Genomic DNA, 24132 nt, shown 5'->3' with positions numbered 1-24132 from the left:
TTAACGGACAGTGGCTGCAAAGTATAACGAAACAAATACTTCCCTTTCCTCAGCATAGAAAAACTTCACCTTCACACTCGCAATTGCCGCCAATGAATTCATTGCGCAATACCGCTCCGAGCTGCAATACTTCCTGGTGCCATCCAGGTCCCTTGTCGACACATTGATGCGGGTGGGCGCCCATCCATTCCTCCCAATGACGCTGCATGTCTGCGACGCACCCTCAGATCCAAGAGGCACGCCCCTCACCACAGCCGGGATCGACTTCGCCCTGTCGGCACGCATCGCCTTGTCAGAGGGGCAGGAGCACGTCAGGCTGGCAGCAAAGCACCCGCCAGCACAACGCATCACAAACATCATCACAACCAGAAGCACCAGCAGCACTGCAGACCGTGGTGTGACGTGGATCAACTGCCGCATGCTGTAGCAGAAAACATTTAATGGCTTGAGAAGGATAAGAAACACTCACAATACCTCAAAAGAAAATAATAAAATAAAAATAGAAAATCATACGTTTGCAGTCAAGGCAAACCAATAATCGATAAAGAAAAGGGGTAACAGGTGCTCTCAACCACAACAAATAAGACAATAAAAAAAAGAAAAAAATAATAAAAAGGCCGAAGCGTGCGACGACCAGCGCACACACTCTCATTGCTCCCGTAAAGCAAAACACACACACAGAGGGAGAGAGAGAGAGGTCGCCCACTCAAGGCAATGGAAACAGAAACAGTTACGGTGCTCCGCCCATGCAGCCAGGCAGGACGGCAGCGGTGCGTGTCGTGCAAAAGAGAGCACCAACGGGCCTGCATGGGTGTGCATGCATACATACAATGGGCACATTATGTGTGTGCCTCGTGGGGTGAGGTGACGGTGAGGGGTTAAGACACATTATTGAGGACAATCCTAAGTGTATCATCAATTGCGCCTAGTTGTCGTGTGCCGTTAGGACTGATTTTTCTATTCATGGTCGAATAGGTGTTTTGAGTTCTTTCAAACCCCTGTTACTCTAATATTACTGGAGGAAAATGGAGGAGGAAGCCTTCTTGTTATTATGCGGGCCGAGGTGCTCTCTGTGCGCAGCTTGTTTTTGGTTGCCTTCCCATTTCTCGGTCCACTATCGACATGTTGGTGACAACACTTTGCTGCAAGGAGCGGCGAATAAAGGCAGCTCGAAATCACGCGCCATGACGCGGGAGCCGCAACGGAAAAATGAGTTTTTGGAGTCTCGCGGGATACAGGCATCCTTTGCCTACGTGGTGTCAGCAGAAAACCCTGCAGACGGCATACCGCGTGTTCGCGTGTTTACACTTCAGGACGTGGCGAAGGGAAGCGGCGGGGTCTTGTGGCAGGAGGAGTCCAAAGTTTGCCACTTAGTGAGTTATAATATATCTAGTACTAACAAAGTACATCGTATCATGACAGTGGCAGTCCGAATATATATTCTTGGAGCAGACACTGAGGAGGTGGCGAACCCACGGCCTCCCTATTTAACCTTTCTCTTCATCCGTCATGTTTGACTTCTTTAGATCATTTCAGGATCCGGCCAGCAGCCCAGCCCAATATTGCTTTGTATAGGCGGTTGTGGGTTGTTAGTTCTGCCACTTGGACGTTTGGCATGCAGCAAACTGCGGTGGGCGATTAATAGCTATTTGCCTCTATACGAGCACCTGTGAAGGGGTGTTTGTTCTCTGGTTGCCGGAGCTTTTAGTGCGTGCGAGACGTCGGCGGTTGCTTGTTTATTTTCCATTATTTATTTATTTGTATTATCGTGAGGCGCTGTTTTGCCCGATGGGGCGCAGTGTTAGGAAGGAGAACTGTTTGCGCAAACTGGCGTCACGCCGTGCGGTGCGTTTATTGGGAGAACAGCGGCTCTGTTGAACAAATGTTCAACTTGACGGCAAAATACTTTTGTCGGGATGCCGGTGGTAGGAAAAGATGTGCTTAGCCCAACACCTGAAAAAGAGTGGCACCATTATTTTGAGTAGAATCCGCTTTTGCTTTGGAATTTATGGCCATGAGGGTGTAATTTCCTCTTCGGCAAATATGGAAATGAAAAGCGACGCTGTTGAACTCAACAATAGTTCTTTAATTGTGTAGCTCCTTGTTGCATTGTTTCTCGGTAGCGGGGGATCATCGTTCCACCGTGCTAGCTCGGTGGCATGGCGTATCGTGCGCGTTTCACGCCCTCTCCGGGGCCGGGACCTCCTTTTACGTTTCCACTCGGCAGGGCGGACGTGCTCGAAGACGGTGGCCGGCGTGTGGGTTATGGAATTTATTTGGAAAAAAACACGATGAACAAGCAACAGAAACGCAATGGACTCATATTTGGCACTCGATTCTGGAAATTTACATTGCGTTTCATCGATTTGGAAAGTTGGTTTATGGAACTTGTCTTGGCGATGCGAGCTTGGGATTCTTGCACGTGCCGCATGCTTGAGGAATGGGCGTGTGAAAAATAATTCTTTCCCGATCTTATACATCGTTGCTGGAGGCATGGCGTTTTCAAGGCGCGGATCCACGTTGTCTGTCGATGCAGTCGACGAAAGGCGACACACGCATGGAGCCCGCTGGAGAAACCGCTGTTGAAGTGATTTCGGGCCGTTTTTCACCCACCGAGTGAATTTCCATCTCTTTTCTCCTGCCCATAGATGCGGGTTTCTGCGAGAGACTTTTTTCTGCAATTGAATACCTATATGGGTGGTGGAATTTCCTTCTCCAGCGCACCCGCTATTTCCTTTGTACTATATATATGGAGAAAGAGAGAGAGAGAGGGAGGCTCTGTATTTGGTTTACGAATGGGAATGCGAACTGGAAAAGAAGACGCTGTGACCCTCTTTCTACGAGGTCCCCACAACCTTATTATTGCTGCATGGTTTATTCTCCCTTTCCTGAGGGGCTTCCCTCTGCCCTTTAGGGGAAAGCATACAATCAAACATAACATGAACGAAATTATTACTCGCTTCTTTAGTTGTTCCTCACACTGTAAGCCTGAGGTTCTGGGCCGCATCCTTCACGACGTCGAGAATTTGTGCAACACCTTCCATTTCTACTGTCGTGACGCCACTTGGGGAGTGACACAACAGGAAAAACTTTGCATCTATGGTGGGCTTCCCATTACTATTAAGAAGAGCAACAGCGACCACACTTCTTTAACCCCAGACAGCCGTGAACAAGCGCCACCACATCGTTATGTCTTGCCCTTGCAGATATGGCTGACGCGCTTGTACCCCATTGAGCCTCCTCTGGTGTTTCTCCTCAGCGCGGAACAAGGCTGCAGGATAGCGAGCAACCACAAATACGTTGATGCTACCGGACGTTGTCACACGCCGGAGCTAGCAGCATGGCATCCAGTTTCATCCTCACTTTGTGATGTCGTCAAGAAGCTGTGCCAGTTGCTGTCAGCTGAGGGCTTAATCCCGCTTTGTTTTGGTGAAGAAGGCGTCAGCTCACCCTCAAAAGGCCATGCGACAGCAGTCTCACAGCGATTGCGTCATGGATTAGAAAATGGTGACGATGATAAACAGACGGATGAGCATGAGAGGTGCGTGGTGTGCTTTTCTCCCAAGGAAACGGTGCTCGTTCCATGTGGACATTATTGCCTATGCGATGCATGCGCAACAAATGTGACTCATTGCCCTCTGTGTCGTGGGTCGGTCAAGTTCCGTCAGCGTGTGTTTTCATGACAGTCAAGGGGTCGTCTAGTTGAAGAGAGAGACAAAAGCCGAGACGCCACAAAGTACTGTCGGAAGTTATTCACGCAGTGAAACGATCCCAAATGGCAATGGCACACCAGTAAAAAGAAGAGAAACATGCGCAGTGATATGTTGTCTTTGTCCACTGAAGCCTTGACAATTGCAAAGGACTTCCTTGAATTTCTCTCAGGCTCCTTTGGTGTAACTTGGATTTTATTTTCCGCATTAATTCGAGGCAAAACAACAGTGGACCGCTAAAGCATCGTTCTCATTTTGGTTGATGCCAAGCATTTGGACCGCCCCAATCGCGTTGCCACCCGCAACCAGCGTCTCTGGGAGGTGGCGGGCTGGTGACGAGACGTCCCCGCCGCCCGGAAACACGCGCAGCACACGTGTCCTCCCATGAGAGGGCGGCGTTTGACACGGAGTGGGGCCGACATGATGGCACCGCGCCTCCCATGGGCCGAAGCGCGGCGGCCAGGCAGAACGGAAGAAAAAGCCCTTGCGGCGAAGGAACGCCCCGCGAGCGGGAGTAAAAAGGCCGTCACGGGCAAGTTCCTTCCTGCGGCGCGGCCATTTGTTCCACCCGGGCCACGAGGTGTCGCAAAACGCTTTTCGCTGGCGGATCTCACGAGCAGCTGGAGGCATCAAGTATCCTCAAACAGCACTCACCGAAGTCTTCGCGGAGAAGTTATGGGAATCGCCCCTGATGAGAGTGTCTTCACGAAGAACCTCCTCATTCATTGCCTAGTTTTTCCTCCCGGCTATGCCGATCCCGCGGACAACGATTCCGACGGTAGCCACAAGGGAAAAGAGCAGATTTACATTCAATTTGGGTTGGCAAGAAAATGTCCGTCACCGCAACCTTCTCCACTGCTGCACCAAGCTACCCACACGGCCGCCGATTTGGGTTTCCAGAAGATCGTCTGTTCCGACGCCGTGGGAGTGCGTGAGTGCTATCCGCTTCTCTCTCCGCCGTTGCTTTCTTTGGACGCTCTTGTGCCGGACAGCCGCCCTGCAGGTATAGGCATTGACAGACACACAAGCACATGTAAATACGCACAGACACACACACACACAAACACACGCCACGTCGTACATGCTTTGGAGAGGCGTGAACGCTGAAAACGCACGTACGCAGAAGATTCTGGCTGCGGTGGCTTTTGCGAGGAGGAAAAAAGCCTGCAATTCATTTTTCTGACATGTTGCTGGTGTGGTGTTGGCGGCATGCAGCTGATTGGGTGGTGTGTCATTGAGGGTGCCTGGGGTACGTGCGTATCGCCTCCCGCACACCAGCTGCACGTGCTGCCGTCTCTCTTTTGCTGCTCATCGGCCGATGTGGGATTCTTCGTCTGTGCGGGGTGATGTGCGCCAGCAGCGGAGCGGGTGCGATGGAGGGACAAGAATTGAACGACGGGCGGCAGCGCTTTATTGCTGCGAGGGCGGTTGTGCTCCTTTGCCTCCCGCTGGTTGTTATCGTGTGTGGGCGTTGCTCGGTGTGTGCTGACGCGTGAATAACGACACACCCGCCGTGACTCCTGCTGCTGGTGGTGGCAGTCGCTGTGTGTTCCCGGTGCACTGTTCTTCCGTCTCGTTCCGTGTGTCTGTGTGCGTGAGTTGTTGTTGTGGGGAGTGACTGCGACGGGGTTGATGGTGCCACTCACTGTGGATGACGGTGCTCATTCTTTCACCCATATTTTATTATCCTGTTTTCTTCATTTCTTTCACTCTCTCACGAAGAAAGCAAACAAGCGCTAAACGCTACTGTGAAATTCGAAGGCTCTGAAAGGACCAACAGCACACACACCGCCCACACACACACATATTTGTATGCTCTCACGTGTTGCTGCAGTGATGGCACCCCGCACACACAACCGTCGCCGCGTGGCCGGATCCAGCGGAAGGAGGAGGGAAGGAAGAGAGAGTGAGCGGCAGAGGCCCCACATGTTCCGGCGTGTGTTTACTTCCGCGGTGCTGCTCCTCCTCGTCGTGATGATGTGCTGCAGCAGTGGCGGAGCTGCAGCCAATAATAATGGGATTTCAGGTCAGGAATCTTCACCGAGGAAACATTTTTTTTGGAGAGATAAGAATGAGGGAGAAACAGTGAGTTCTTTACGTGTTCCAGTTCTTGTTGAGATGAATGATGATGTGTTTGCCGTTGCCGAGGCGCAGTTGAAGGATGAAAGCGGTTTTACTGGGATTGCCTCGGAGCTCCTGGAGTGGACCGATAAAGAATCAAAAGAATTGGATGCAACTAAACTGAAGACACTCGTACTGGAGGAATATCAGTTTGAACAAGGGGAGTTTCCTTTCCCAAACGTTACTCAGAATGCCTCCCATAACCGGACGAAAGTACGTGTGAGCCGGCCAACAACAGTTGTGAATGGGAGTGTTATTTACATGTTTGCTGGAACCTACAGGTTTGAAGTTACTGATAAGGCAGCTGGTAGCACAGCTGCAGCAGTTAAATGGGAACTTTTGGTGGCTGTGGGAAACGTCAGTAATGATGGGAGCAGCGGTAAAAAAATTTATTGGAAAGACGCTTCCGTTATCCCGTGGACTGAGTTTGAAAACCAACACAAATCCTTGACAGGGCTGATTGGCGGCGGTGGATCGGGTGTTCAGACGAAGGACGGTACGCTTGTGTTCCCAATGGAAGGGACGAAGGATGGAAAGGCCGTTTCGCTCATCATATACTCCTCAGACAATGCGAGTGGGAATCTGTCGAAGGGGATGTCTGCCGACGGCTGCAGTGATCCCTCCGTCGTGGAGTGGAAGGGAAAACTCATGATGATGACTGCGTGCGATGACGGCCGCCGCAGGGTGTACGAGTCCGGTGACAGGGGGGAGTCGTGGACGGAGGCCCTCGGGACACTCTCGCGCGTGTGGGGCAACAACCAAAAGCGACATGAGAAGGGCGTTGGGAGCGGTTTCAGCACAGCGACGATTGAGAACAGGGACGTGATGCTCGTTACTCTGCCGGTGTATTCAAAGAATGGAGAAAAGCGTGAACTCCATCTTTGGCTGACGGACAATACGCACATTGTTGATATTGGGTCGGTGTCCGGTGATGATGACGCTGCCGCCAGCTCCCTGCTGTACAAAAGTGCTGGAAGTGGAAATAATACTAATGAGAGGTTGATTGCACTGTACGAGAAGAAGAAGGGCGATGGGGAAAGATCATCACTCGGCATGGTCTCTGTGCGTCTGACTGCGCAGCTGAAGCGGGTGAGGGAGGTGCTGGCGGCCTGGAAGGAAGTGGACGGCCGTGTCTCCAAGCTGTGCCCTTCAACTGCTGCGAAGAATCCCTCAACTGGCAATGGCTGCAGCGCTGTTAAGACCACGGATGGGCTGGTTGGCTTTTTGTCCAAAAACTTCTCTGGTAACACATGGATGGACGAGTACCTCGGGGTGAACGCCACAGTAAGGAAAGGAACGAATGGGGTGGCAACAGGGTATGCGGATGGAGTGACGTTCCATGGAGCGTGGGCGGAGTGGCCTGTTGGCGCGCAGGGGGAGAATCAGCTGTACCACTTTGCGAACCACAACTTCACTCTTGTGGCGACGTTGTCCGTCCACGGTGAGCCGAAGGGAGATACCCCCATTCCATTGATGGGTGCGACGATGAATGACAACAAGAAGACTGTGCTCCTGGGACTGTCGCACGACAAAGAGGGGAAGTGGCAGTTGCTGTGCGGTGGCAAAACGACCAAGGAGCTCCGCAGTAATTGGGAGCCAGAGACAACACACCAAGTGGCCATTGTGCTACGGAACGGCACCCAGGGCTCCGCGTACGTCGATGGTCAGCGTGTGGGAGATGCGCCATGTGAATTGAACAACACGGATTCGAGAGGAATCTCCCACTTCTACATTGGAGGGGATGGGGGCAGCGCAGGGAGCAAGGAAGACGTGCCTGTGACCGCGACGAATGTCCTGCTGTACAACCGCCCGTTGGATGACAATGAGATCCGCGTCCTCAACGCAAACAAAGTTTCTATTCCAAAGCTGACAGATCTGAAAACAGTGGCGGCAGGAGCAACGGGTGTCGGTGCCGCTCGCCACTTTGGGGCAAATGGTGATGGCAGCGCTGTTTGCGGAGGCGGACTGCTGCCGCTGCTCCTTCTGCTGGGACTGTGGGGGATTGCCGCTTCTTGAGGAGTGTGTGGTCTCGGCGTGGAACACCTCGGCACCGAATTACTTCCCCATGGGAACAAATTTCACTCATAAAACTTTTTTTTTGCGTATTTTAAATTTATTTTACTGTTTGCTTCTTTTTGGTTGATTTCACTTTTTTTTTTACTTTCTTTTTTTTGCGTGTTTTTTCTAATCCCCCATCCCTCCTTTGCTTTTGGGGGCAATCACTATGGACGGTTTTTTCTTTTCTACTCTTCCCTCTTTAATTGTTTCTTCTGCACTCCTCCTGTGAGGGGTGCCGTGTGTTTCCGCCCAACTGCTCCACTCGCACACCCACCGACACGCTCATGACGACGGCCCTGTGCGCCTCGCCTGCTGCACGCATGAGGAGGGGCCGCGACGAACGGCGCGCTGAGGGAGCCGTGACGTGTGGGCGTGCGACGAGGGCCTGTGGGGCGGAGCACACATTTCTTTCCCTCCTGTTTTGTTTTCTTGCGGTCAGGGCGGGCAGACACCCGCAGCACCACACACACAGCCACACCCTGCCGCCGTGTTTTTAACATTTTTTTTTTTTTTTTGCTGCGCTCACTCTCCCGATGGAGTGACGCGACTGCCGTCATGTCTGCGTGCTTCTCTCAGTCCCACACACACGAGTGACTGTGCTCTGCGGGCCGCACTCACGCGCCGGTGGGAGGGCTGAGGGGAGCAGCAACACGCAGATGACCCCGTGAAATATAAACGATGTGCGGACACGCAGAGGGTCGGACGGTTGAACGACATTTAAATATCTTTTAATTTTATTTTGCGGGCAAAATACATACAGACAGTTTGGTGTGGCCACACGGCAGCCGGCTGCTTTTTTAAATTTGTGTGGAACAGTAATGTACGATTTCTTTTATTTATAATTATTTTGTGTGATGGGGTTTGTGTAAGTTGAAGGGGAAAGTTTTTTTTGTTTTGGATAAATTTTGTGTGAATTGCCGCTGCTTGGGCTGCGGTGCAGTCATGAGTTTGGGCGGTCTTCTTGTTGTTGTTTCCGCCATGCGTCTCCGCTGTACATTTTGTGCGTCCCTCCACATACTCTGCTTCCATTTCTCTGCTTCTTTGCTTTGTGTTTCTGCAGGCACACACACAAGATGCACATTGCAGTGGATTTGAATGCTTCTTTTGCAGTGCATGCTGGCAGTTGCGTGTGGCGGCTGTTGTCTTCTTCCGTGGCCATGAGAAGAATGGGGAAGGGAGTGCGCAGCCCGCGTCTCCTTTTCTGCGGGTGTGGAGCACCGCGTGTGACTGCGTTGAGTTGGGCTCCGTGTGCGTTGTGTGGTGGCCGCGGGTTTTTGCCATTTCCCGTTGGCTGTGGAAATGAGCTGGGAGGAGATGGTGGTGGATGTCTTCTCCTCATGCATGGTGGGTGGCTGCTGGCGTTGTGTGCCTTTCCTGCGTGGATGCCGTCTCGTGGTGTGTGAACTGTGCGGCTGGGCCTGCTGCCCTCTCCTCATGTTGTCTGCTCTCTCTCTCGCTGTATCTGCGGTGCCCCGTCCCTCTCCCTCTTGTTGCATTCTTTTTCTTCTGTCTCACGGATCAGCTGACTGGCTCCAGCGACTCCACCACGGGTGACGATGACTGCGATGATGACGGTGCGGCGCCGTGTTGGTCCTTGCGCTCTTGTGCTGCTGCTCGTTCGTGTGCGTGACGGCGACAGGAGACGGTAATAATGATAACAGCAGTCCTCCCAGCCCCGAGCTAGGGAAACCGGATCCTACAAAAAATATGCCTGGTGCATTGCAGCCAGATGGTGGGGAGACCGGTGGGCCACAGACAGAGAGTGGGAGAGACAGGGAGGAAGGTGTAAGAAGACAAGGACCTTCTTTGCCAACGGAAGCAGGCACAGCCATCACTGGACAGACATCAGTTCCGCCAGAGTCACTGAGTTCGGCTAACTATAATCCAGAGCCACCAGGTTTGGCAACTCAGTCTCCACACACACAAGGTGCGACCGGTATGTCAGATGCACAAAACAAAAAAGCGCAGGAAAATACACAAGTTTATGAGAATCATAAGCAGAGATACAAAAATCAGAAGATCAAAATGTCAAATGCAACTACAACGACTACAGAGGCGCCAACTACGACGACCACCCGCACACCGTCACGTCTGCGCGAAATGGACGGCAGCCTCAGCAGCTCTGCGTGGGTGTGTGCCCCGCTGCTGCTTGCCGCATCCGCGCTGGCGTACACCGCTGTGGGCTGAAGAGGTGTATGCGGGCTGTGCGTGCCAGCACTCAGCCACGGGGACTTGTGCACGTCTACCGTGGTCCGATGTAAATAAATAATAGAAAATAATGACTGTGTGATTTGCTTCATTTGCTTACGCTGCCCTGCTGTGTGCTCCGTGTTGCTGCTCCCTGTATCCGTCACGTTGAACGCATCCCAGACACACTCATATGCATGGCACGCACACAACTGTTTGCGTGGACGCATTTTTGTGTGCGGGTGCATGTAAACTGAAGCCATTCGGTGTAGCTTGTTTTTTTGTGTTTTTACTGTTTTTCTCATCGCTGATTTTTTAATTTAGTTCTGTTTTTCCTTTTTTTTTTTTGTTAAATTATTGCGGCGCGCTGTGCGTTTTTTGCATTTTCATTGGTTCAATATTTCTCATCGAATGCGTGTTGCTGCTGCTGGTGTTTTTTACTGTGCCGTGTCTTTTCTTTTCTTTTCACTCTGCGTTGACGTGTTGTTAGTTGTTGCTGAAGGCTGCACGCAAGTGACAGGAGTGATGGCGATGATGATGACTGGCCGTGTGCTGCTGGTGTGTGCCCTCTGCGTGCTGTGGTGCGGTGCGGCCGATGGAGATGTTGGTGTTGTTTCTGGTGGGGACGACAACATTCTGAAAGAATTATTTATTCCAGTTGCGAGATTGCAGTTAAGAAAAGAAGGAGGAGCAGCAGAAGCAGCAGCCGACGCAGAGGCAGCAGCAGAAGAAGCAGAGGCAGCAGCAGAAGCAACAAAAAAAGCAGCAGCAAAAGCAAAAGAAGCAGAGGCAGCAGCAGAAGCGGCAAAGGCAGCAGCAGAGGCAGCAGCAGCAGCAGCAAAGGCAGAAGAATCAGAAGCAAAAGCAAAAGCAGCAGCAGCAGCAACTGAATCAGCAAAAGCAGCAGCAAAAGCAAAAGAAGCAGAGGCAGCAGCAGAAGTAGCAAAAGCAGCAGCAATAAAAGCAAAGACAGCGGCAGAGGCTGCAGCAGCAAAAGCAGAAGAAGTAGAAGCAAAGGCAGCAGCAGAGGCAGCAGCAAAGGCAGCAGCAGAGGCAACCCAAGCGGCAAAGGCAGCAGCAGAGGCAGCAGCAACGGCAACAGAAGCGGCAGAAGCAGCAGAGGAAGCAGCAGAAGCAGCAGCCACAGCAGCAAACGCGGCAACACCTGCAGGAGCAAAAGCAAAAGCAGAAGAAGCAGCAGAAGCAGCAGCAACATCAACACTAGTAGCAACATCAGCAGCAAAAGCAGCAGACGAAGCAGCAGAAAAGGCAGCAAAAGCAAAAGCAGCAGCAGAAACAGCCGAAGCAGCAGCAGCAGCAGCAACATCAACACTAGTAGCAACATCAGCAGCAAAAGCAGCAGACGAAGCAGCAGAAAAGGCAGCAAAAGCAAAAGCAGCAGCAGAAACAGCCGAAGCAGCAGCAGCAGCAGCAGCAGAGGCAGCAGCAGCAGAAAAAGCAGCAACGGAAGCGGACGCAAAAGCAGCAGCAGAAAAGAAAGCAGAGGCAGCAGCAGAAGCACTGCGAGGTACAGCAGTCGGAGAAAAGGAGGTAAAAACAGCAACACATGATCAGGATAATTCAGTCGAACACCATTCTGAAGAAAAACAAGAGATTCTAAAAGAAGAGGAACGACAAGAAAAAGAACAGCATGAAAAGCAGCAACACCAACAGCGTGAACATTCCGCACGAAATGGTGAAGAATCCGCGAAACACAAAACTGCTAATGGTACAAATGCAACCGCAATTAAGGACGACACCGACGGCAGCACCGCGGCCTCCCACACCACCTCCCCTCTTTTGCTTCTTCTTGTTGCGTGTGCGGCTGCTGCTGCGGTGGTGGCCGCGTGAGAGTGAGGGAGAGAGAGCCATGCACCGCCCGCACACACACTCGTCCTTCTCTCTCTGTGTGTGTGTCCCCTTGCATGGACTCTCGCCCTCACCTCACCCCACGAAGCACACACATAATGTGCCCATTGTATATATGCATGCACACCCATGCAGGCCCGTTGGTGCTCTCTTTTGCACGACACGCACCGCTGCCGTCCTGCCTGGCTGCATGGGCGGAGCACCGTAACTGTTTCTGTTTTGTTTTTATTGCATTGAGTGGGCGACCTCCCTCTCTCTCCCTCTGTGTGTGTGTTTTGCTTTACGGGAGCAATGAGAGTGTGTGCGCTGGTCGTCCCACGCTTCGGCTTTTTGTTTTTTTTGCGTATTTTAAATTTATTTTCCTGTTTTCTTCTTCCTTGTTTTTTTTTCTTTTTTTTCTAATCTTTTTCATTTCCCCCATCACTCCTCTTTTTGCTTTTGCTGCAATCACTATGGACGTTATTTTTTCTTTTCTACTCTTCCCTCTTTAATTGTTTCTTCTGCACTCTTCCTGCGAGGGGTGCCGTGTGTTTCCGCCCAACCGCTCCACTCGCACACCCACCGACACGCTCATGAGGACGGCCCTGTGCGCCTCGCCTGCTGCACGCATGAGGAGGGGCCGCGACGAACGGCGCGCTGAGGGAGCCGTGACGTGTGGGCGTGCGACGAGGGCCTGTGGGGCGGAGCACACATTTCTTCCCTCTTGTTTTGTTTTTATGCGGTCAGGGCGGGCAGACACCCGCAGCGCCACACACACAGCCACACCCTGCCGCCGTGTTTTTTGTTTTTTCTTTTTTGTTTTTGTTTTTGTGGATGGGTGTGTGATTGTTGAAGTTGGGGTCTTACCGCATGTATCGCTGTCATCCAGCTGTGCCTATTGCTCTGTTGATGTGCCTCCCTGTGCTCCTCCTCCTTTTTTCTGCTTTACCAGCACACAGAAAATAGGTGTTTGCACAGTACTCTGCAGTAATGTTTGGGCGAAGGTAGAGACGTTGGCTTGCGTCCCGTGCTGAAATGGCGACGCGGCTGCACGATGCCCGCCATGCGTGAAGGTGTTGACTGCTCTTGGGGCATTCTTCTCTCCTTGTTGTTTTTGCACTACTGGTTTCGGGCGTTGCTCGGTGTGTGCTGACGCGTGACGGTGCCACGATGGCCTACTCTGACGATGACAGTCGCTGTGCTCCCGGCACACCTCCACACACTCTTCCCTGTCTCTCTGTGGGAGTGATTGCGGCAGGGCATTGCTGCGAGCGTGATGGAGACCACGACGGCGTCACCCCTCGAGAAGGTCCCACGCTCCGTCGGTTGTGGAGCGGCGAGGCGGTTTGCCTGCAGCCCGACTGGCAGAACCGCACAGTCGCTTCATTGCGGTCACTCCGTCGGCATCACACGCTGCGGTGGTGTCCGCAAGAGCCGCAGCCCCGATGAGGATGGCCTCGTAGTTATCTGGCAGCTGAGAACTTCAGGCCTTCGCCCCTCAGGATTGTCCTTGCTGCTCGACTGGCGCAACACCATTCGTTGCCTTGGCCCCGCAGCGGTTATTTGCGACCTGAATTCACGCCATGAGCTGCGGGACGGTTGCTGACCATCCAAGACGGCAGGAGAGGACCTCGCCGCCACACCTTGCCGTGCGAGCGCCTGTAGTTCGTGGCACCAACTGCGTGTCTCCCACTAAACGTCCAGCCGTTCACATGGACTCGGACCACCATCTGCCATCCCACACCGCAGGGACGGAGGACGGCATCCCGCGATTGGCAGGCATGCTTCCACGACGGAAACATGTCGCCATTGTCCTGCGTGAAGCTGACTGTGATGCTTCCACCTCGGCGTGTGGAACACCTCTGGCCGCTGTAATCAAATGTTTGGAGATGCACCGAGGCACTGTGCGAGCGGCAGCCGTGACATTCCCACAGGAATCTGTACGAACGGAATGGAGCAGGCCGAATGTGTTGCAGCGGCAGCCTGCCCCGTGCTGAAGCTCTCCGCAAATGGGAGGACCGCAATCATGCCCTCCGCCATGGCTTCTCCATGCTGCCAGTGGTCCGTGCGAAACAGATTGGTGCCCTCTCGATCCCAGGCCTGTGATGCCCCGAGGCATGGCGGCGCCACGTTCCTGCCCTCTGGGATTGCCTGTACTGCGGTGCTGTTGGGACCGCGTCTGTGCTCTGCCTCCGCCGCAAACTCTTCCCTACGTGAGCACCGCCACTCCTTGCCGAGCAACAAGCGGCTGATTGACGTCCTCCTGTCCACTCCTCGGCATACTGGCACGCGGCCTGCAGATCACAAGCAACCCTTTGTGTTGGTGGTGCTGCTCCTCCTCTCTGAAGAGGCAGGACCGCCCCGACCTCCTCCGGAACCTCCACCTGGCGTGTCCACGGCACCTCCCCGTAAAACGACGAGCAGCAGATCAACGTCGCCCCGCCCAAGCTGCAGCAGCGTCTTCTCGTCCGTCCACAGTATGAAGGCACGCGCCCGACGCACTATCCCCGGCATTCCAATCGTCGCAGAAGGCCTCACATGTGGATCCTGCGACAGCTCCACGGTCTCCCCAACAGATGCCTCACGCGCAGGTCACTACCGAAAATGTCAGGCGTATCAACGAGCAAAAAACGGACAACGCACCTCTGCAGGCTCCAATGACAGCCGTAGCCCTTCAGCCACTCCTCTGCTGCAATCAACACCAGCCGCTGAGCCCCGACAATCCACGGGAGGCCGTGCCGCACACGCTGTGGGAATGCCCCCGTCCTCGACAACTGAGCATCCGACTATTTGGAAACATCACCTCTCGCACGACAGCACCGTTCAAGACGGAAAAACTGGCCACATCGCTACGGACAGCCCGCAGGCCATTAACGAACAGTGGCTGCAAAGTATAACGAAACAAATATTTCCCTTTCCTCAGCATAGAAAAAAGTCACCTTCACACTCGCAATTGCCACCAATGAATTCATTGCGCAATACCGCTCTGAGCTGCAATACTTCCTGGTGCCATCCAGGTCCCTTGTCGACACATCGATGCGGGTGGGCGCCCATCCATTCCTCCCAATGACGGTGCATGTCTGCGACGCACCCTCAGATCCAAGAGGCACGTCCCTCATCACAGCCGGGATCGACTTCGCCCTGTGGGCACGCATCGCCTTGTCAGAGGAGCAGGAGCACGTCAGGCTGGCAGCAAGGCACCCGCATGCACAACACATCACAACCAGAAGCACCAGCAGCACTGCAGACCGTGAAGTGACGTGGATCAACTGACACATGCTGTACGTAACAGAAAACATTTAATGGCTTGAGAAGGATAAGAAACACTCACAATATCTCAAAAGGAAAAATAAGGAAAAAATGAAAAAGAGAATTTAAGCGTACGCAGTCAAAAAAAACAAACAATAATCGATAAAAAAAGAAACAAAAAGCCGAAGCGTGGGACGACCAGCGCACACACACTCTCATTGCTCCCGTAAAGCAAAACACACACCCAAGGAAAGAGAGAGGTCGCCCACTCAATGCAATAAAAACAAAACAGAAACAGTTACGGTGCTCCGCCCATGCAGCCAGGCAGGACGGCAGCGGTGCGTGTCGTGCAAAAGAGAGCACCAACGGGCCTGCATGGGTGTGCATGCATATATACAATGGGCACATTATGTGTGTGCCTCGTGGGGTGAGGTGAGGGCGAGAGTCCATGCAAGGGGACACACACACACAGAGAGAGAAGGACGAGTGTGTGTGCGGGCGGAGCACGGCTCTCTCTCCCTCACTCTCACGCGGCCACCACAGCAGCAGCAGCCGCACACGCAACAACAAGAAGAAGCAAAAGAGGGGAAATGGTGGGGGAGGCCGCGGTGCTGCTGTCACTGTTTTGTGTAATCGTCGCCGTATGATTTGTTTGAGTGACGGTGACTGTTGAATGGGGTGATGCATCACTCATTTTGACGCTTCTGCTTTCACTGTCTTTAGGCGGCGTCATGGAAGTTGTTTGAGTGGTAACGGTCGGTGCGGCTGTGGAAGTTTCCCGAGGTTGTTCCAAGGAAGAAGTGACTTTTTCACGCTCCTGCCCCTCTTCTGACGGTGCGGCATCAAGAGTTTCAGTACTCCCCGAATTATCTTCTGTGCGCTCCTCACTATTACGGCTGACGGTATTGTTGTTAGTGGAATAGGGTGGAGGATTATTAATTTCTGGACTTTCAATTGATGCATGCTTCGTGTCCTCTTGACTGGGTAAAGCCCCCGATTCCCCTGGCGAATTCTCGGGTGTTCCATCACGCCGCTCTTCTTGGAATGATTTTGAATGTGGCGGTGGATCCGTATTTTCTTGGTCGGAGTGTGGCTGCTCTGTCAGTGGTTCAAGCTTTAAAGCATCTTGCAATGGCGGGGACCCGGATGCAGATCCTTTAACGGGGTTCAACTGTAATTCCTTTGCAGAAACGTCTCCTGCTCCACCAGGCGCCGTATGACTTGTGGCAGTGTCGGGAACAACACCACCACTCGCAGAATCAACGGTTATTTCGGCAGAAGCTGCCAACTTCTCAGTGCATCCGCCTCCGCCGGCACCGCACCACAGCACGCAGAGGGCACACACCAGCAGCACACGGCCAGTCATCATCATCGCCATCACTCCTGTCACTTGCGTGTAGCCTTCAGCACAAACTAACGCCCCGTCAACAGAGAGTGAAAGGAAAAAGAAGAAGACACGGCCGCTACAACAGTCACGCCAAAGCAACAAGTGACAAATGGGAGCACCCCAGAAGCAGCACACAAGATGAGGCAGTTGGAATCAGTGAGAAGGCAAAAAATGCACGCACACACACAGCCCTGCAGCAAACTATAAGCAAGAAAAACAGACAAAAAACAATTAAAAGCAAAACAGTAAACAAACAGCAATTAAGTAAAAACAAGTAAAAACACAAAAAACAAGCTGCAAAGAATGGCTCCAGTGTGCATGCACCAGTACACAAACAAGCGTTCACGCAAACAGTTGTGAGCCTTTCGTGCATATGAGTGTGTCTGGTACGCGTTCAACGTGACGGATGTGGGGAACAATGCGGAACACACAGCAGGGCAGCGGAAGCAAATGAAGCAAATCACACAAACATTATTTTCTCTTACTTATTTACATCGGACCACGGTAGACGTGCACAAGTCCCCGTGGTTGAGTGCTGGCACGCACAGCCCGCATGCACCTCTTCAGCCCACAGTGGTGTACGCCAGCGCGGATGCGGCGAGCAGCAGCGGGGCACACACCCACGCAGAGCTGCTGAGGCTGCCGTCGATTCTGCGAAGAAGTGACGGTGCGCGGGTGGTCGTCGTGGTTGGAGTCTCTGTAGTCGTAGTACTTGGCGCCTGTGTTGTAGTGGTCGTGTTTGTAGTGGTCGTCGCTGTGGTTGTCTCGGCAGAAGCTTCAGTCGGCTGATTCTCTGTTTGGTCTGCTGAGAGACTTCTGTGTGTACTCCCAGGCGCTGTCGCACCGTTTCTATCTGCTGTCTCTACCGTAATGGTTGCTTCGTTTGATAGCGTTAACTTACCATTCAAAGGTGTTCCTTCTCCGTCAACCTTTCCCGACACCGCACCTGACCCAGGACCTTGCGGCCCTGACTGACCGGTCACCTCATGTGGTTTCTCTGATGCAAGGGACGGTGGGGCAGACGGTGGGCTGCCGCCGCTTCCACCAGTTACAACTTCAGTCGACTGTGTGTCTGATGCATACACAGAGGGGCAGTAGCACAGGGCAAGCACCAACAGGGCGCACAGCAGACGGCACGTCATCATCGTGAGTGTGGTCGTTCAGTGGTGTGGAGCTGATCTGCACAGTGAGGGACATGGAGAGCAACAGGGGAGACGAGAGGTGCGGCAGACACACACAGAGGGCACACCGCATGAGGAGAGGGCAGCAGCCAGGCATGCACCGTACGCCGCACACCACGCACGACACACACTCCAATCCACGGCAGCAGGCACACACACAAGAGTGCACTCTGTAATACTTACATTGTACAATTGTTGTGGTCATTGCATGCGGTCACACAAAAGGAGTGAGAAAAGGAGACCACTACGGCTAGACATCAGACTGTAGGCTACCAGAGGGTCAAAAAAGGCAAGAGGGCCGCGCCGCGTCGGCAGTCGGTGCGCCACTTGCTTGCAGACCAGGCGTCGTGCGCGGTTGGTGTCGCTCATCGTGACGCATACGCCCTCGTAGCCCCAGAGGGTGGAACAGCCAGCGCCAACCCAAACACAGCTGTCAACACGCCATTGCCACAATCGTGAAGAGCCGGCTGGCACCACACACGGCAAGAAGGACACACCAAAACACGCCATGCACCAAAGGGGCGCATCAAGCCCGCAAACAGTGCGCACCGCTCCAACACCGCACGGTCCTCCCGCACGCACGCACCATCCTCCTCCTTCCTTATCTCCGGCTCATTGCCGCCACATCCGGCACCCGCACCTCACAATACCAGAGGGAAACACAAAACAGCTGAAGCAGCAACAACAGCAAAACTGCCACCTTGTTGCGCTGACGCCACTGCACGAAAGGGTGCGCCGAAGACGCGAGTCCATCGCGCAGGAGACGGAAATGAGCCCAACGAGACACCCAAGAGCCACACGTTGGCAGTCTTGTCGGGGCTGCCCCAACGCAACCACAACAAATAGTGCCGCAACCACGGAGCCATGCACCCTGACCCACAGCGCGTTTTCACAATCAGAACAGCAGGGACAGAGGGAATTAAGACACACTACCCACAGTGCAGCAGAGCACCCGAAACACACACAGCCATTCAAGAACGAACGCAAAAAGCCGGGAAGGCAAAAAAATAAAAAGGGCGCATACGGATTGAAAGCCGAAGCACAGAAATTATCTGAGGTCCACATTCTCGCAATAACGCACACAAAAAAGCAAAGTCACAAAACCAAGCAAAAGCGTAAAAGATAAAGCCGCATGCACCAATTACGGAGGCAGAGGCAGTCGTCCCTGTCCTTCAGAGAAACAGCTGCTGACACGACCCCGCTTCCATTGGAGCGCATTTCCTTTACTTTTTACTCATGATTAGAGTACGGTGGTTTCCCCTCGTCCCAATCGCATCAAAAAACGCGTGTATACATGTGGTGCTGGGAAACGTCTTTTCTCTCCATGTTACTTCGTTCGCACACAGTTTTCACGGAAGTTGAACCCTCTAAACAAAAACACCTTTTCCCAGAATAACAAAAAATGCAATAAAAGACCGGTCATTTTGACCATCACCGCAAGCAATGAAGGACATGGGGAATGCAGTGAGTGTATTATATTGTTATTGCTACGGTTTGCACGTCTTGAGTGCGGGGTCAATGTGCCAAGTAAATACTGTCGCCTGCCGCAGTTTGATTGCGCCCAGCCGCCGCGGCTGCTCAAAGAGGCACCACCACTACCGCCGCAGCAACCACAACAAGAAGCACAAAGGGAACGAGGCCAGCGGTAGCAGCAGCCACACAACAATCACTGTCGGCCTGCTGTACCAACGCATCGGGTATCACCTGGAAATCGTCGCTGTTGACGGACGGAATCGGAGTGGCAGGCGCGGAGGCACTGGGAACCACCGCTGGGCAATCCGCCCGCGGGTCGCCCTCCGCTCGTGCAACGTCCTCGCCGGGCGATGGCGCAAAAAAGCGTCGGGGCCGGAGGCTCCGTTGGCTCCCTTGCTCCCACTGCCAGGTCTCCTCCCTCGCCGCTGAGTGTTGTCCTCACTTTCGGTCCGCACCCCCGGATCACCCCTTGGACCGGCATGAGGGCCACCACCAGCGACACCCGCAGCCGAAGCACCGGGAGGCTCCTTTTCAATGGAGGCACCAGACGCCACAGGAGACAACTGTGGACGAGTATCCTCCTGAGAGGGCGACCCTGAAGCAACCGCAGACTCTTCTGCTTCCTCCTCTTGCTCGTCACCCTGTCCATTCACCAACGCACTCGGAACGACAAGACTGCTGCCGTTCGCGGCAATGGTGCACACCTCGCCGTACGTGAGGCATGTGATCCTCCCATCTTTCTGAAAATCTTTCAACGTCACTGGGATGTCAGTGTCCTCAGGGCAAGGCTGAAAAACACTGCTGCCGAGGTGCTTCATCCTCACTGTGCCCTCCTCACACGACACCTGCGCGCACACTCCCTTGACGCTTTTATGGCTATCACCGTCCTTCGTCTCCAGTAATTCCGCGTCCAGGCACAACGAGCCACCGCCAGTCAGCGACCCACGGAGATAATCCACATTTTCGTCCGAACACGTCCTGTACGTTGTCCCAGACGAGATTGTGTGAAATTCCAAAGAAACAACAGGGCAGACGTCCTTATCCACCAGATTCCCCTTGCCCTCAACGATGCTTGCGGTGCACGTCCCAACGTGACGGCGGTCGGAGGCGCAGCGAAGCGTCTCTGTGTCTTTAGCATCGCAGAACATGTGAGGATACTTGGCGGCAAGATTATCGGTTGTAATGCACTTGTTGACCAGGAAGTCGCAGCCACTGCGGCTGCCCAGCTCATCGGCTCCGCCATGCTCCAATTCACGCGGTAGTATCCAATATCCTCAAAAGCTGCCATCGTCAGAGCCGTGTAGTAGCCGGCACCGAATGTGGGGGCCATCAGCTCGTCCCGCGCGTGGCGTCCCTTCCAGTGAGGGACTTCTTTTTCCCGAGGGCCACCTTCGTCCTCCAGCACCATGCCCTCGAGAGAGTCACAACCAAAGTGCGCTTTCGCCTTCTCCTGTATGTGCTTCCCACGCACACTTCTCTCTCGCTTCTTCACCAGGCTCTTTTCTTCCATGCTCTCCTGGCTGAACCCAAGGACATGCGCAATTTCGTGTGCGGCAACGCGAACGCTCCACGCCGTGTCGGTCATGTACTTCGGATCAAAGTTCATGGCGCCAATGTAGGGGCGAAGATCCGTCGATGTGTTGCACGTGGCCGCCCACACAACGCACACGGAGCGAGCACCCACCACACCAGCCACAACCGCTAGTGGACCCTCATCCATCATGGCGCGGCACCAAAATTTCAGCCATCCCGCCATCAATGGGGCACGGAGCCCAACTCAACGCAGCCACACGCGGTGCTCCACACCCGCAGGAAAGGTGATGCGGGCTGCGCACTCTATTCCTTCGCCCTTCTCCTCATGGCCACGGAGGAAGACAACAGCCGCCACACGCAACTGCCAGCATGCACTACAAAAGAAGCATTCAAATCCATTGCAATGTGCATCTTGTGTGTGTGTGTGCAGAAACACAAAGCAAAGAAGTAAAGAAAGGAAGCAGAGTATGTGAGGGGACGCACAAAATAAAATGTACAGCGGAGGTGCGTGGCGGAAGCAACAAGAAGAAGACCGCTCAAACTCACGATTGCACTGTAGCCCAAGCAGCGACAATTCACACAAGATTTATCCAAAACAAAAAAAGCTTTCCCCTTCATCTTACACAAACCCCATCACACAAAATAATTATAAATAAATAAAAAAGAAATCGTCCATTACTGTTCCACAAATTAAAAAAGCAGCCGGCTGCCGTGTGGCCACACCAAACCGTCTGCATATTTTTTGCCCGCAAAATAAAATTAAAAGATATTTAAATGCCTTTCAAACGTCCGACCCTCTGTGTGTCCGCACATCGTTTATATTTCATGGGGTCATCCGCGTGTTGCTGCTCCCCTCAGCCCTCCCATCGGCGCGTGAGTGCGGCCCGCAGAGCACAGTCACTCGTGTGTGTGGGACTGAGAGAAGCACGCAGACGGCGGTACGGCCTCAACCTCAACAATCACGCACAGTGGCAACAAACACCCACAAAAAACAACAAAAAAATCACGGCGGCAGGGTGTGTGTGTGTGCGTGTGGCGCTGCGGGTGTCTGCCCGCCCTGGCCGCAAAGAAAACAAAACAAGAGGGAAAGAAATGTGTGCGCCGCCCCACAGGCCCTCGTCGCACGCCCACACGTCACGGCTCCCTCAGCGCGCCGTTCGTCGCGGCCCCTCCTCATGCGTGCAGCAGGCGAGGCGCACAGGGCCGTCGTCGTGAGCGTGTCGGTGGGTGTGCGAGTGGAGCAGTTGGGCGGGAAACACACGGCACCCCTCACAGGAAGAGTGCAGCAACAAACAATTAAAGAGGGAAGAGTAGAAAAGAAAAAACCGTCCATAGTGATTGCCCCCGAAAGCAAAGAAGAGAAGGGATGGGGGACGTTGGAAAAACAAACAAACAAAAAAGAATAATCTTCCGGGCAGCTGGCCGGATCCTGAAATTATCTATGGAAACCAAACAAGTTAGGAAAAAAGGTTCTTTAGTTAATTGCTTCAATGTTTTATTCTCATTCAATATATAGAATTCTGTGGACCACCAGCATGGTCCTTTGTCCTCAGTTAGGACTTAAATATTATTAATTACGAAGTGGCAGACTTTGGGGTCCTCCAACCACAAGACCCCGCCGCTCCGCTTCGCCAATTCCTGAAGTGTAAACACACGACCGCGTGATATGCCGTCTGCGGGGCTGTCTGCAGACCGCACGTAGGCAAAAGTTGCCTGTATTCCGCGAGAGTCCAAAAACTCGTATATCCGTTGCAGCTCCCACGTCATGGCGTGTGATTTCGAGCTGCCTTTATTCTCCGCTCCCTGCAGCGAGGTGTTGTCCACCCAAACGTCCATGGTGGATGGCAGGATGGCGGAAAAGGCCGATAAGGCTAAGCGTACCGCACGCACCTCAGCCGCATGATAAGAAAAGGCTTCCTCTCCCATTTCCCTCCGGCAATTTTAACGTCGCCGGAGTCTGAAATGAAAACGGCTCCCCATCCATGGAGCGATGCATCCGTGATGATGGCGGCCGATGCCTTTTCCGTGGAATTGATGATTCGCTTACGATTATATTCTCGATGATGGGTCGCAATCTCTCGCCCAAACCAACCGCTGCCGACGGAACGTTCGCCGGGGATGTCTCCCGCACAATTCCCCGGTGAAGTGCGGATAATCGTCGTCGCACTGCCTTTCTGAAAAAATAGTATTGGCATAAACGCGTGCCCAAAATGGCAGCCGCGTACAAAAAACGTGACGCCATAACCTCCATTTCCGCGATGGTCAAAGAATTGAGCGCCGGCATGGCGCATACAGAGCGGACAAACCTTGTCACTCATTGATACCGCCCGGTGAGTGTGATCAAACTGCACCCCCAGAAAGGTGTACTGCGTGGCGCCCGATTCTCGATCCTCCCTATCGTGGCGTGACAACTGTCCGCATTACGAAGCACTTGGGATTCCCACAATGTCGCGTCGCTTTTCGACCCTGCAATGCGTTTATTATCGATCCATACGTCGATACGCACCGATGGAGGTACGGCCCAGAGGCGGTGAACCACCGTCGTCACCCCCGCAATTGCCGAAGTAATAATAATCTGGAGAATTTCTGGGCTGGCCTTGTATCCCATCGGGAGCCGTGTGAGCTCCACCAGCGTGCCGTCCTCCACGCGGCATCGAAAGAGATGCCGAGTCCCCCGCGGTAAAGACTTGAAAAAGGATGCCTTTAATTCCACGCAGGAAGCGGCTTCCGCCATCACGGGCGGCAAATAATGGGAAATGTGTAAAAGATGACCATTAGCCCCTTAAGGGTCGTCTCTGTTCTTGTCGCGTGGCCACGCGATCCATCTTCGTCGTAAACCGGTGGTTTTCTCCTCCACAACCGAGAAGGGTATTATCCATCCGCCTGCTTTTGTAGACGAAGCGTCCTCGATAATTCCCGCTTTTCGTAACAATCGCGCGTCAGCGGTTGGAATGCTTCGTGAGCCTTCGCGCGCTTTACCGGAGGAAGACGGAGGGAAAGGGGACCACCCGACGCGTCCCCAAAATTGCATGAGACTCTCCAAGGTGGCCGGGTTCAACCGACTTTTAATCCACTCTAGATTCAATACGGGCACGTTGACTTGCTGTGGCGGGATAACGTGTTCATCTTGTGGAGTGGCCAGACGCGTCCTTGCCACGCGTCTCGTTATTGTAGCAGCATGATTGTGATAAAAATCATGGAAAAAACGTTCCTCCGCTCTCAGCCAGGGTTCATGCCCTTCCGCCGTTCCTCCCTTCACATCAATGCGACCAGCCCCAATACCTGGGTCAGCACTGTGGTGTACTTCCCCAAATATCGAACAGTATTCTGGGGAAGGTCGAACGGGTCGACGCGCCTCGCCAACTGCGGGATCACGTGTGGATTC

At 53.4% G+C, this 24132-nt stretch overlaps 8 protein-coding genes and 2 pseudogenes across 8 annotated transcripts, besides 17 other annotated features; 5 read left to right on the top strand and 5 right to left on the bottom strand.

Moving 5' to 3' along the window:
• On the bottom strand, positions 1 to 420 carry Tc00.1047053506459.200 (uncharacterized protein; the record flags this gene model as incomplete). Its single annotated transcript, XM_815298.1, has 1 exon — positions 1 to 420. The coding sequence occupies one exon, from the start codon at positions 418 to 420 to the stop codon at positions 1 to 3; it is 420 nt and encodes a 139-aa protein (XP_820391.1).
• Positions 1 to 16780: part of a sequence feature (areas not merged during assembly with more than two copies in the genome that could not be assigned to a particular haplotype) that runs on past the window's edge.
• Positions 588 to 615: a sequence feature (AT_rich).
• Positions 870 to 1565: a mobile genetic element.
• Positions 1330 to 1555: a mobile genetic element.
• Tc00.1047053506459.195 (hypothetical protein, conserved) lies at positions 2940 to 3683 on the top strand (the record flags this gene model as incomplete). Its single annotated transcript, XM_815308.1, has 1 exon — positions 2940 to 3683. One exon carries the CDS (start codon positions 2940 to 2942, stop codon positions 3681 to 3683), a length of 744 nt encoding a protein of 247 aa, XP_820401.1.
• On the top strand, positions 4095 to 4817 carry Tc00.1047053506459.190 (uncharacterized protein; the record flags this gene model as incomplete). The annotated part of the gene is made up of 1 exon (XM_815297.1): positions 4095 to 4817. One exon carries the CDS (start codon positions 4095 to 4097, stop codon positions 4815 to 4817), a length of 723 nt encoding a protein of 240 aa, XP_820390.1.
• Positions 4726 to 4779: a microsatellite.
• Tc00.1047053506459.180 (trans-sialidase, putative) lies at positions 5523 to 7847 on the top strand (the record flags this gene model as incomplete). Its single annotated transcript, XM_815296.1, has 1 exon — positions 5523 to 7847. One exon carries the CDS (start codon positions 5523 to 5525, stop codon positions 7845 to 7847), a length of 2325 nt encoding a protein of 774 aa, XP_820389.1.
• Positions 7923 to 8017: a sequence feature (A-rich).
• On the top strand, positions 9453 to 10076 carry Tc00.1047053506459.160 (annotated as a pseudogene).
• Positions 10602 to 11927, top strand: Tc00.1047053506459.149 (mucin-associated surface protein (MASP), putative; the record flags this gene model as incomplete). The annotated part of the gene is made up of 1 exon (XM_815306.1): positions 10602 to 11927. One exon carries the CDS (start codon positions 10602 to 10604, stop codon positions 11925 to 11927), a length of 1326 nt encoding a protein of 441 aa, XP_820399.1.
• Positions 10766 to 11033: a microsatellite.
• Positions 11047 to 11597: a microsatellite.
• Positions 12273 to 12359: a sequence feature (A-rich).
• Positions 12724 to 12756: a microsatellite.
• Positions 14795 to 15223, bottom strand: Tc00.1047053506459.140 (uncharacterized protein; the record flags this gene model as incomplete). The annotated part of the gene is made up of 1 exon (XM_815295.1): positions 14795 to 15223. One exon carries the CDS (start codon positions 15221 to 15223, stop codon positions 14795 to 14797), a length of 429 nt encoding a protein of 142 aa, XP_820388.1.
• On the bottom strand, positions 15700 to 16551 carry Tc00.1047053506459.130 (mucin-associated surface protein (MASP), putative; the record flags this gene model as incomplete). Its single annotated transcript, XM_815294.1, has 1 exon — positions 15700 to 16551. One exon carries the CDS (start codon positions 16549 to 16551, stop codon positions 15700 to 15702), a length of 852 nt encoding a protein of 283 aa, XP_820387.1.
• Positions 16775 to 16855: a microsatellite.
• Positions 16781 to 17276: a sequence feature (heterozygous, non-Esmeraldo-like haplotype).
• Tc00.1047053506459.120 (mucin TcMUCII, putative) lies at positions 17124 to 17705 on the bottom strand (the record flags this gene model as incomplete). The annotated part of the gene is made up of 1 exon (XM_815293.1): positions 17124 to 17705. One exon carries the CDS (start codon positions 17703 to 17705, stop codon positions 17124 to 17126), a length of 582 nt encoding a protein of 193 aa, XP_820386.1.
• Positions 17277 to 17639: a sequence feature (areas merged during assembly that could not be assigned to a particular haplotype. This can correspond to areas where the two haplotypes were merged or to regions with more than two copies in the genome that were merged during assembly.).
• Positions 17640 to 24132: part of a sequence feature (areas not merged during assembly with more than two copies in the genome that could not be assigned to a particular haplotype) that runs on past the window's edge.
• On the bottom strand, positions 19444 to 20970 carry Tc00.1047053506459.100 (annotated as a pseudogene).
• Positions 21387 to 21411: a sequence feature (AT_rich).
• Positions 22142 to 24132: part of a mobile genetic element that runs on past the window's edge.
• Positions 22149 to 22369: a mobile genetic element.

Source organism: Trypanosoma cruzi, genomic scaffold (genome assembly GCF_000209065.1).
Source record: "Trypanosoma cruzi strain CL Brener 1047053516559 genomic scaffold, whole genome shotgun sequence".
NCBI lineage: Eukaryota > Euglenozoa > Kinetoplastea > Trypanosomatida > Trypanosomatidae > Trypanosoma > Trypanosoma cruzi.
Note: the sequence above shows the minus strand (reverse complement) of the source record. Positions and strands in the feature narration are given on the sequence as shown.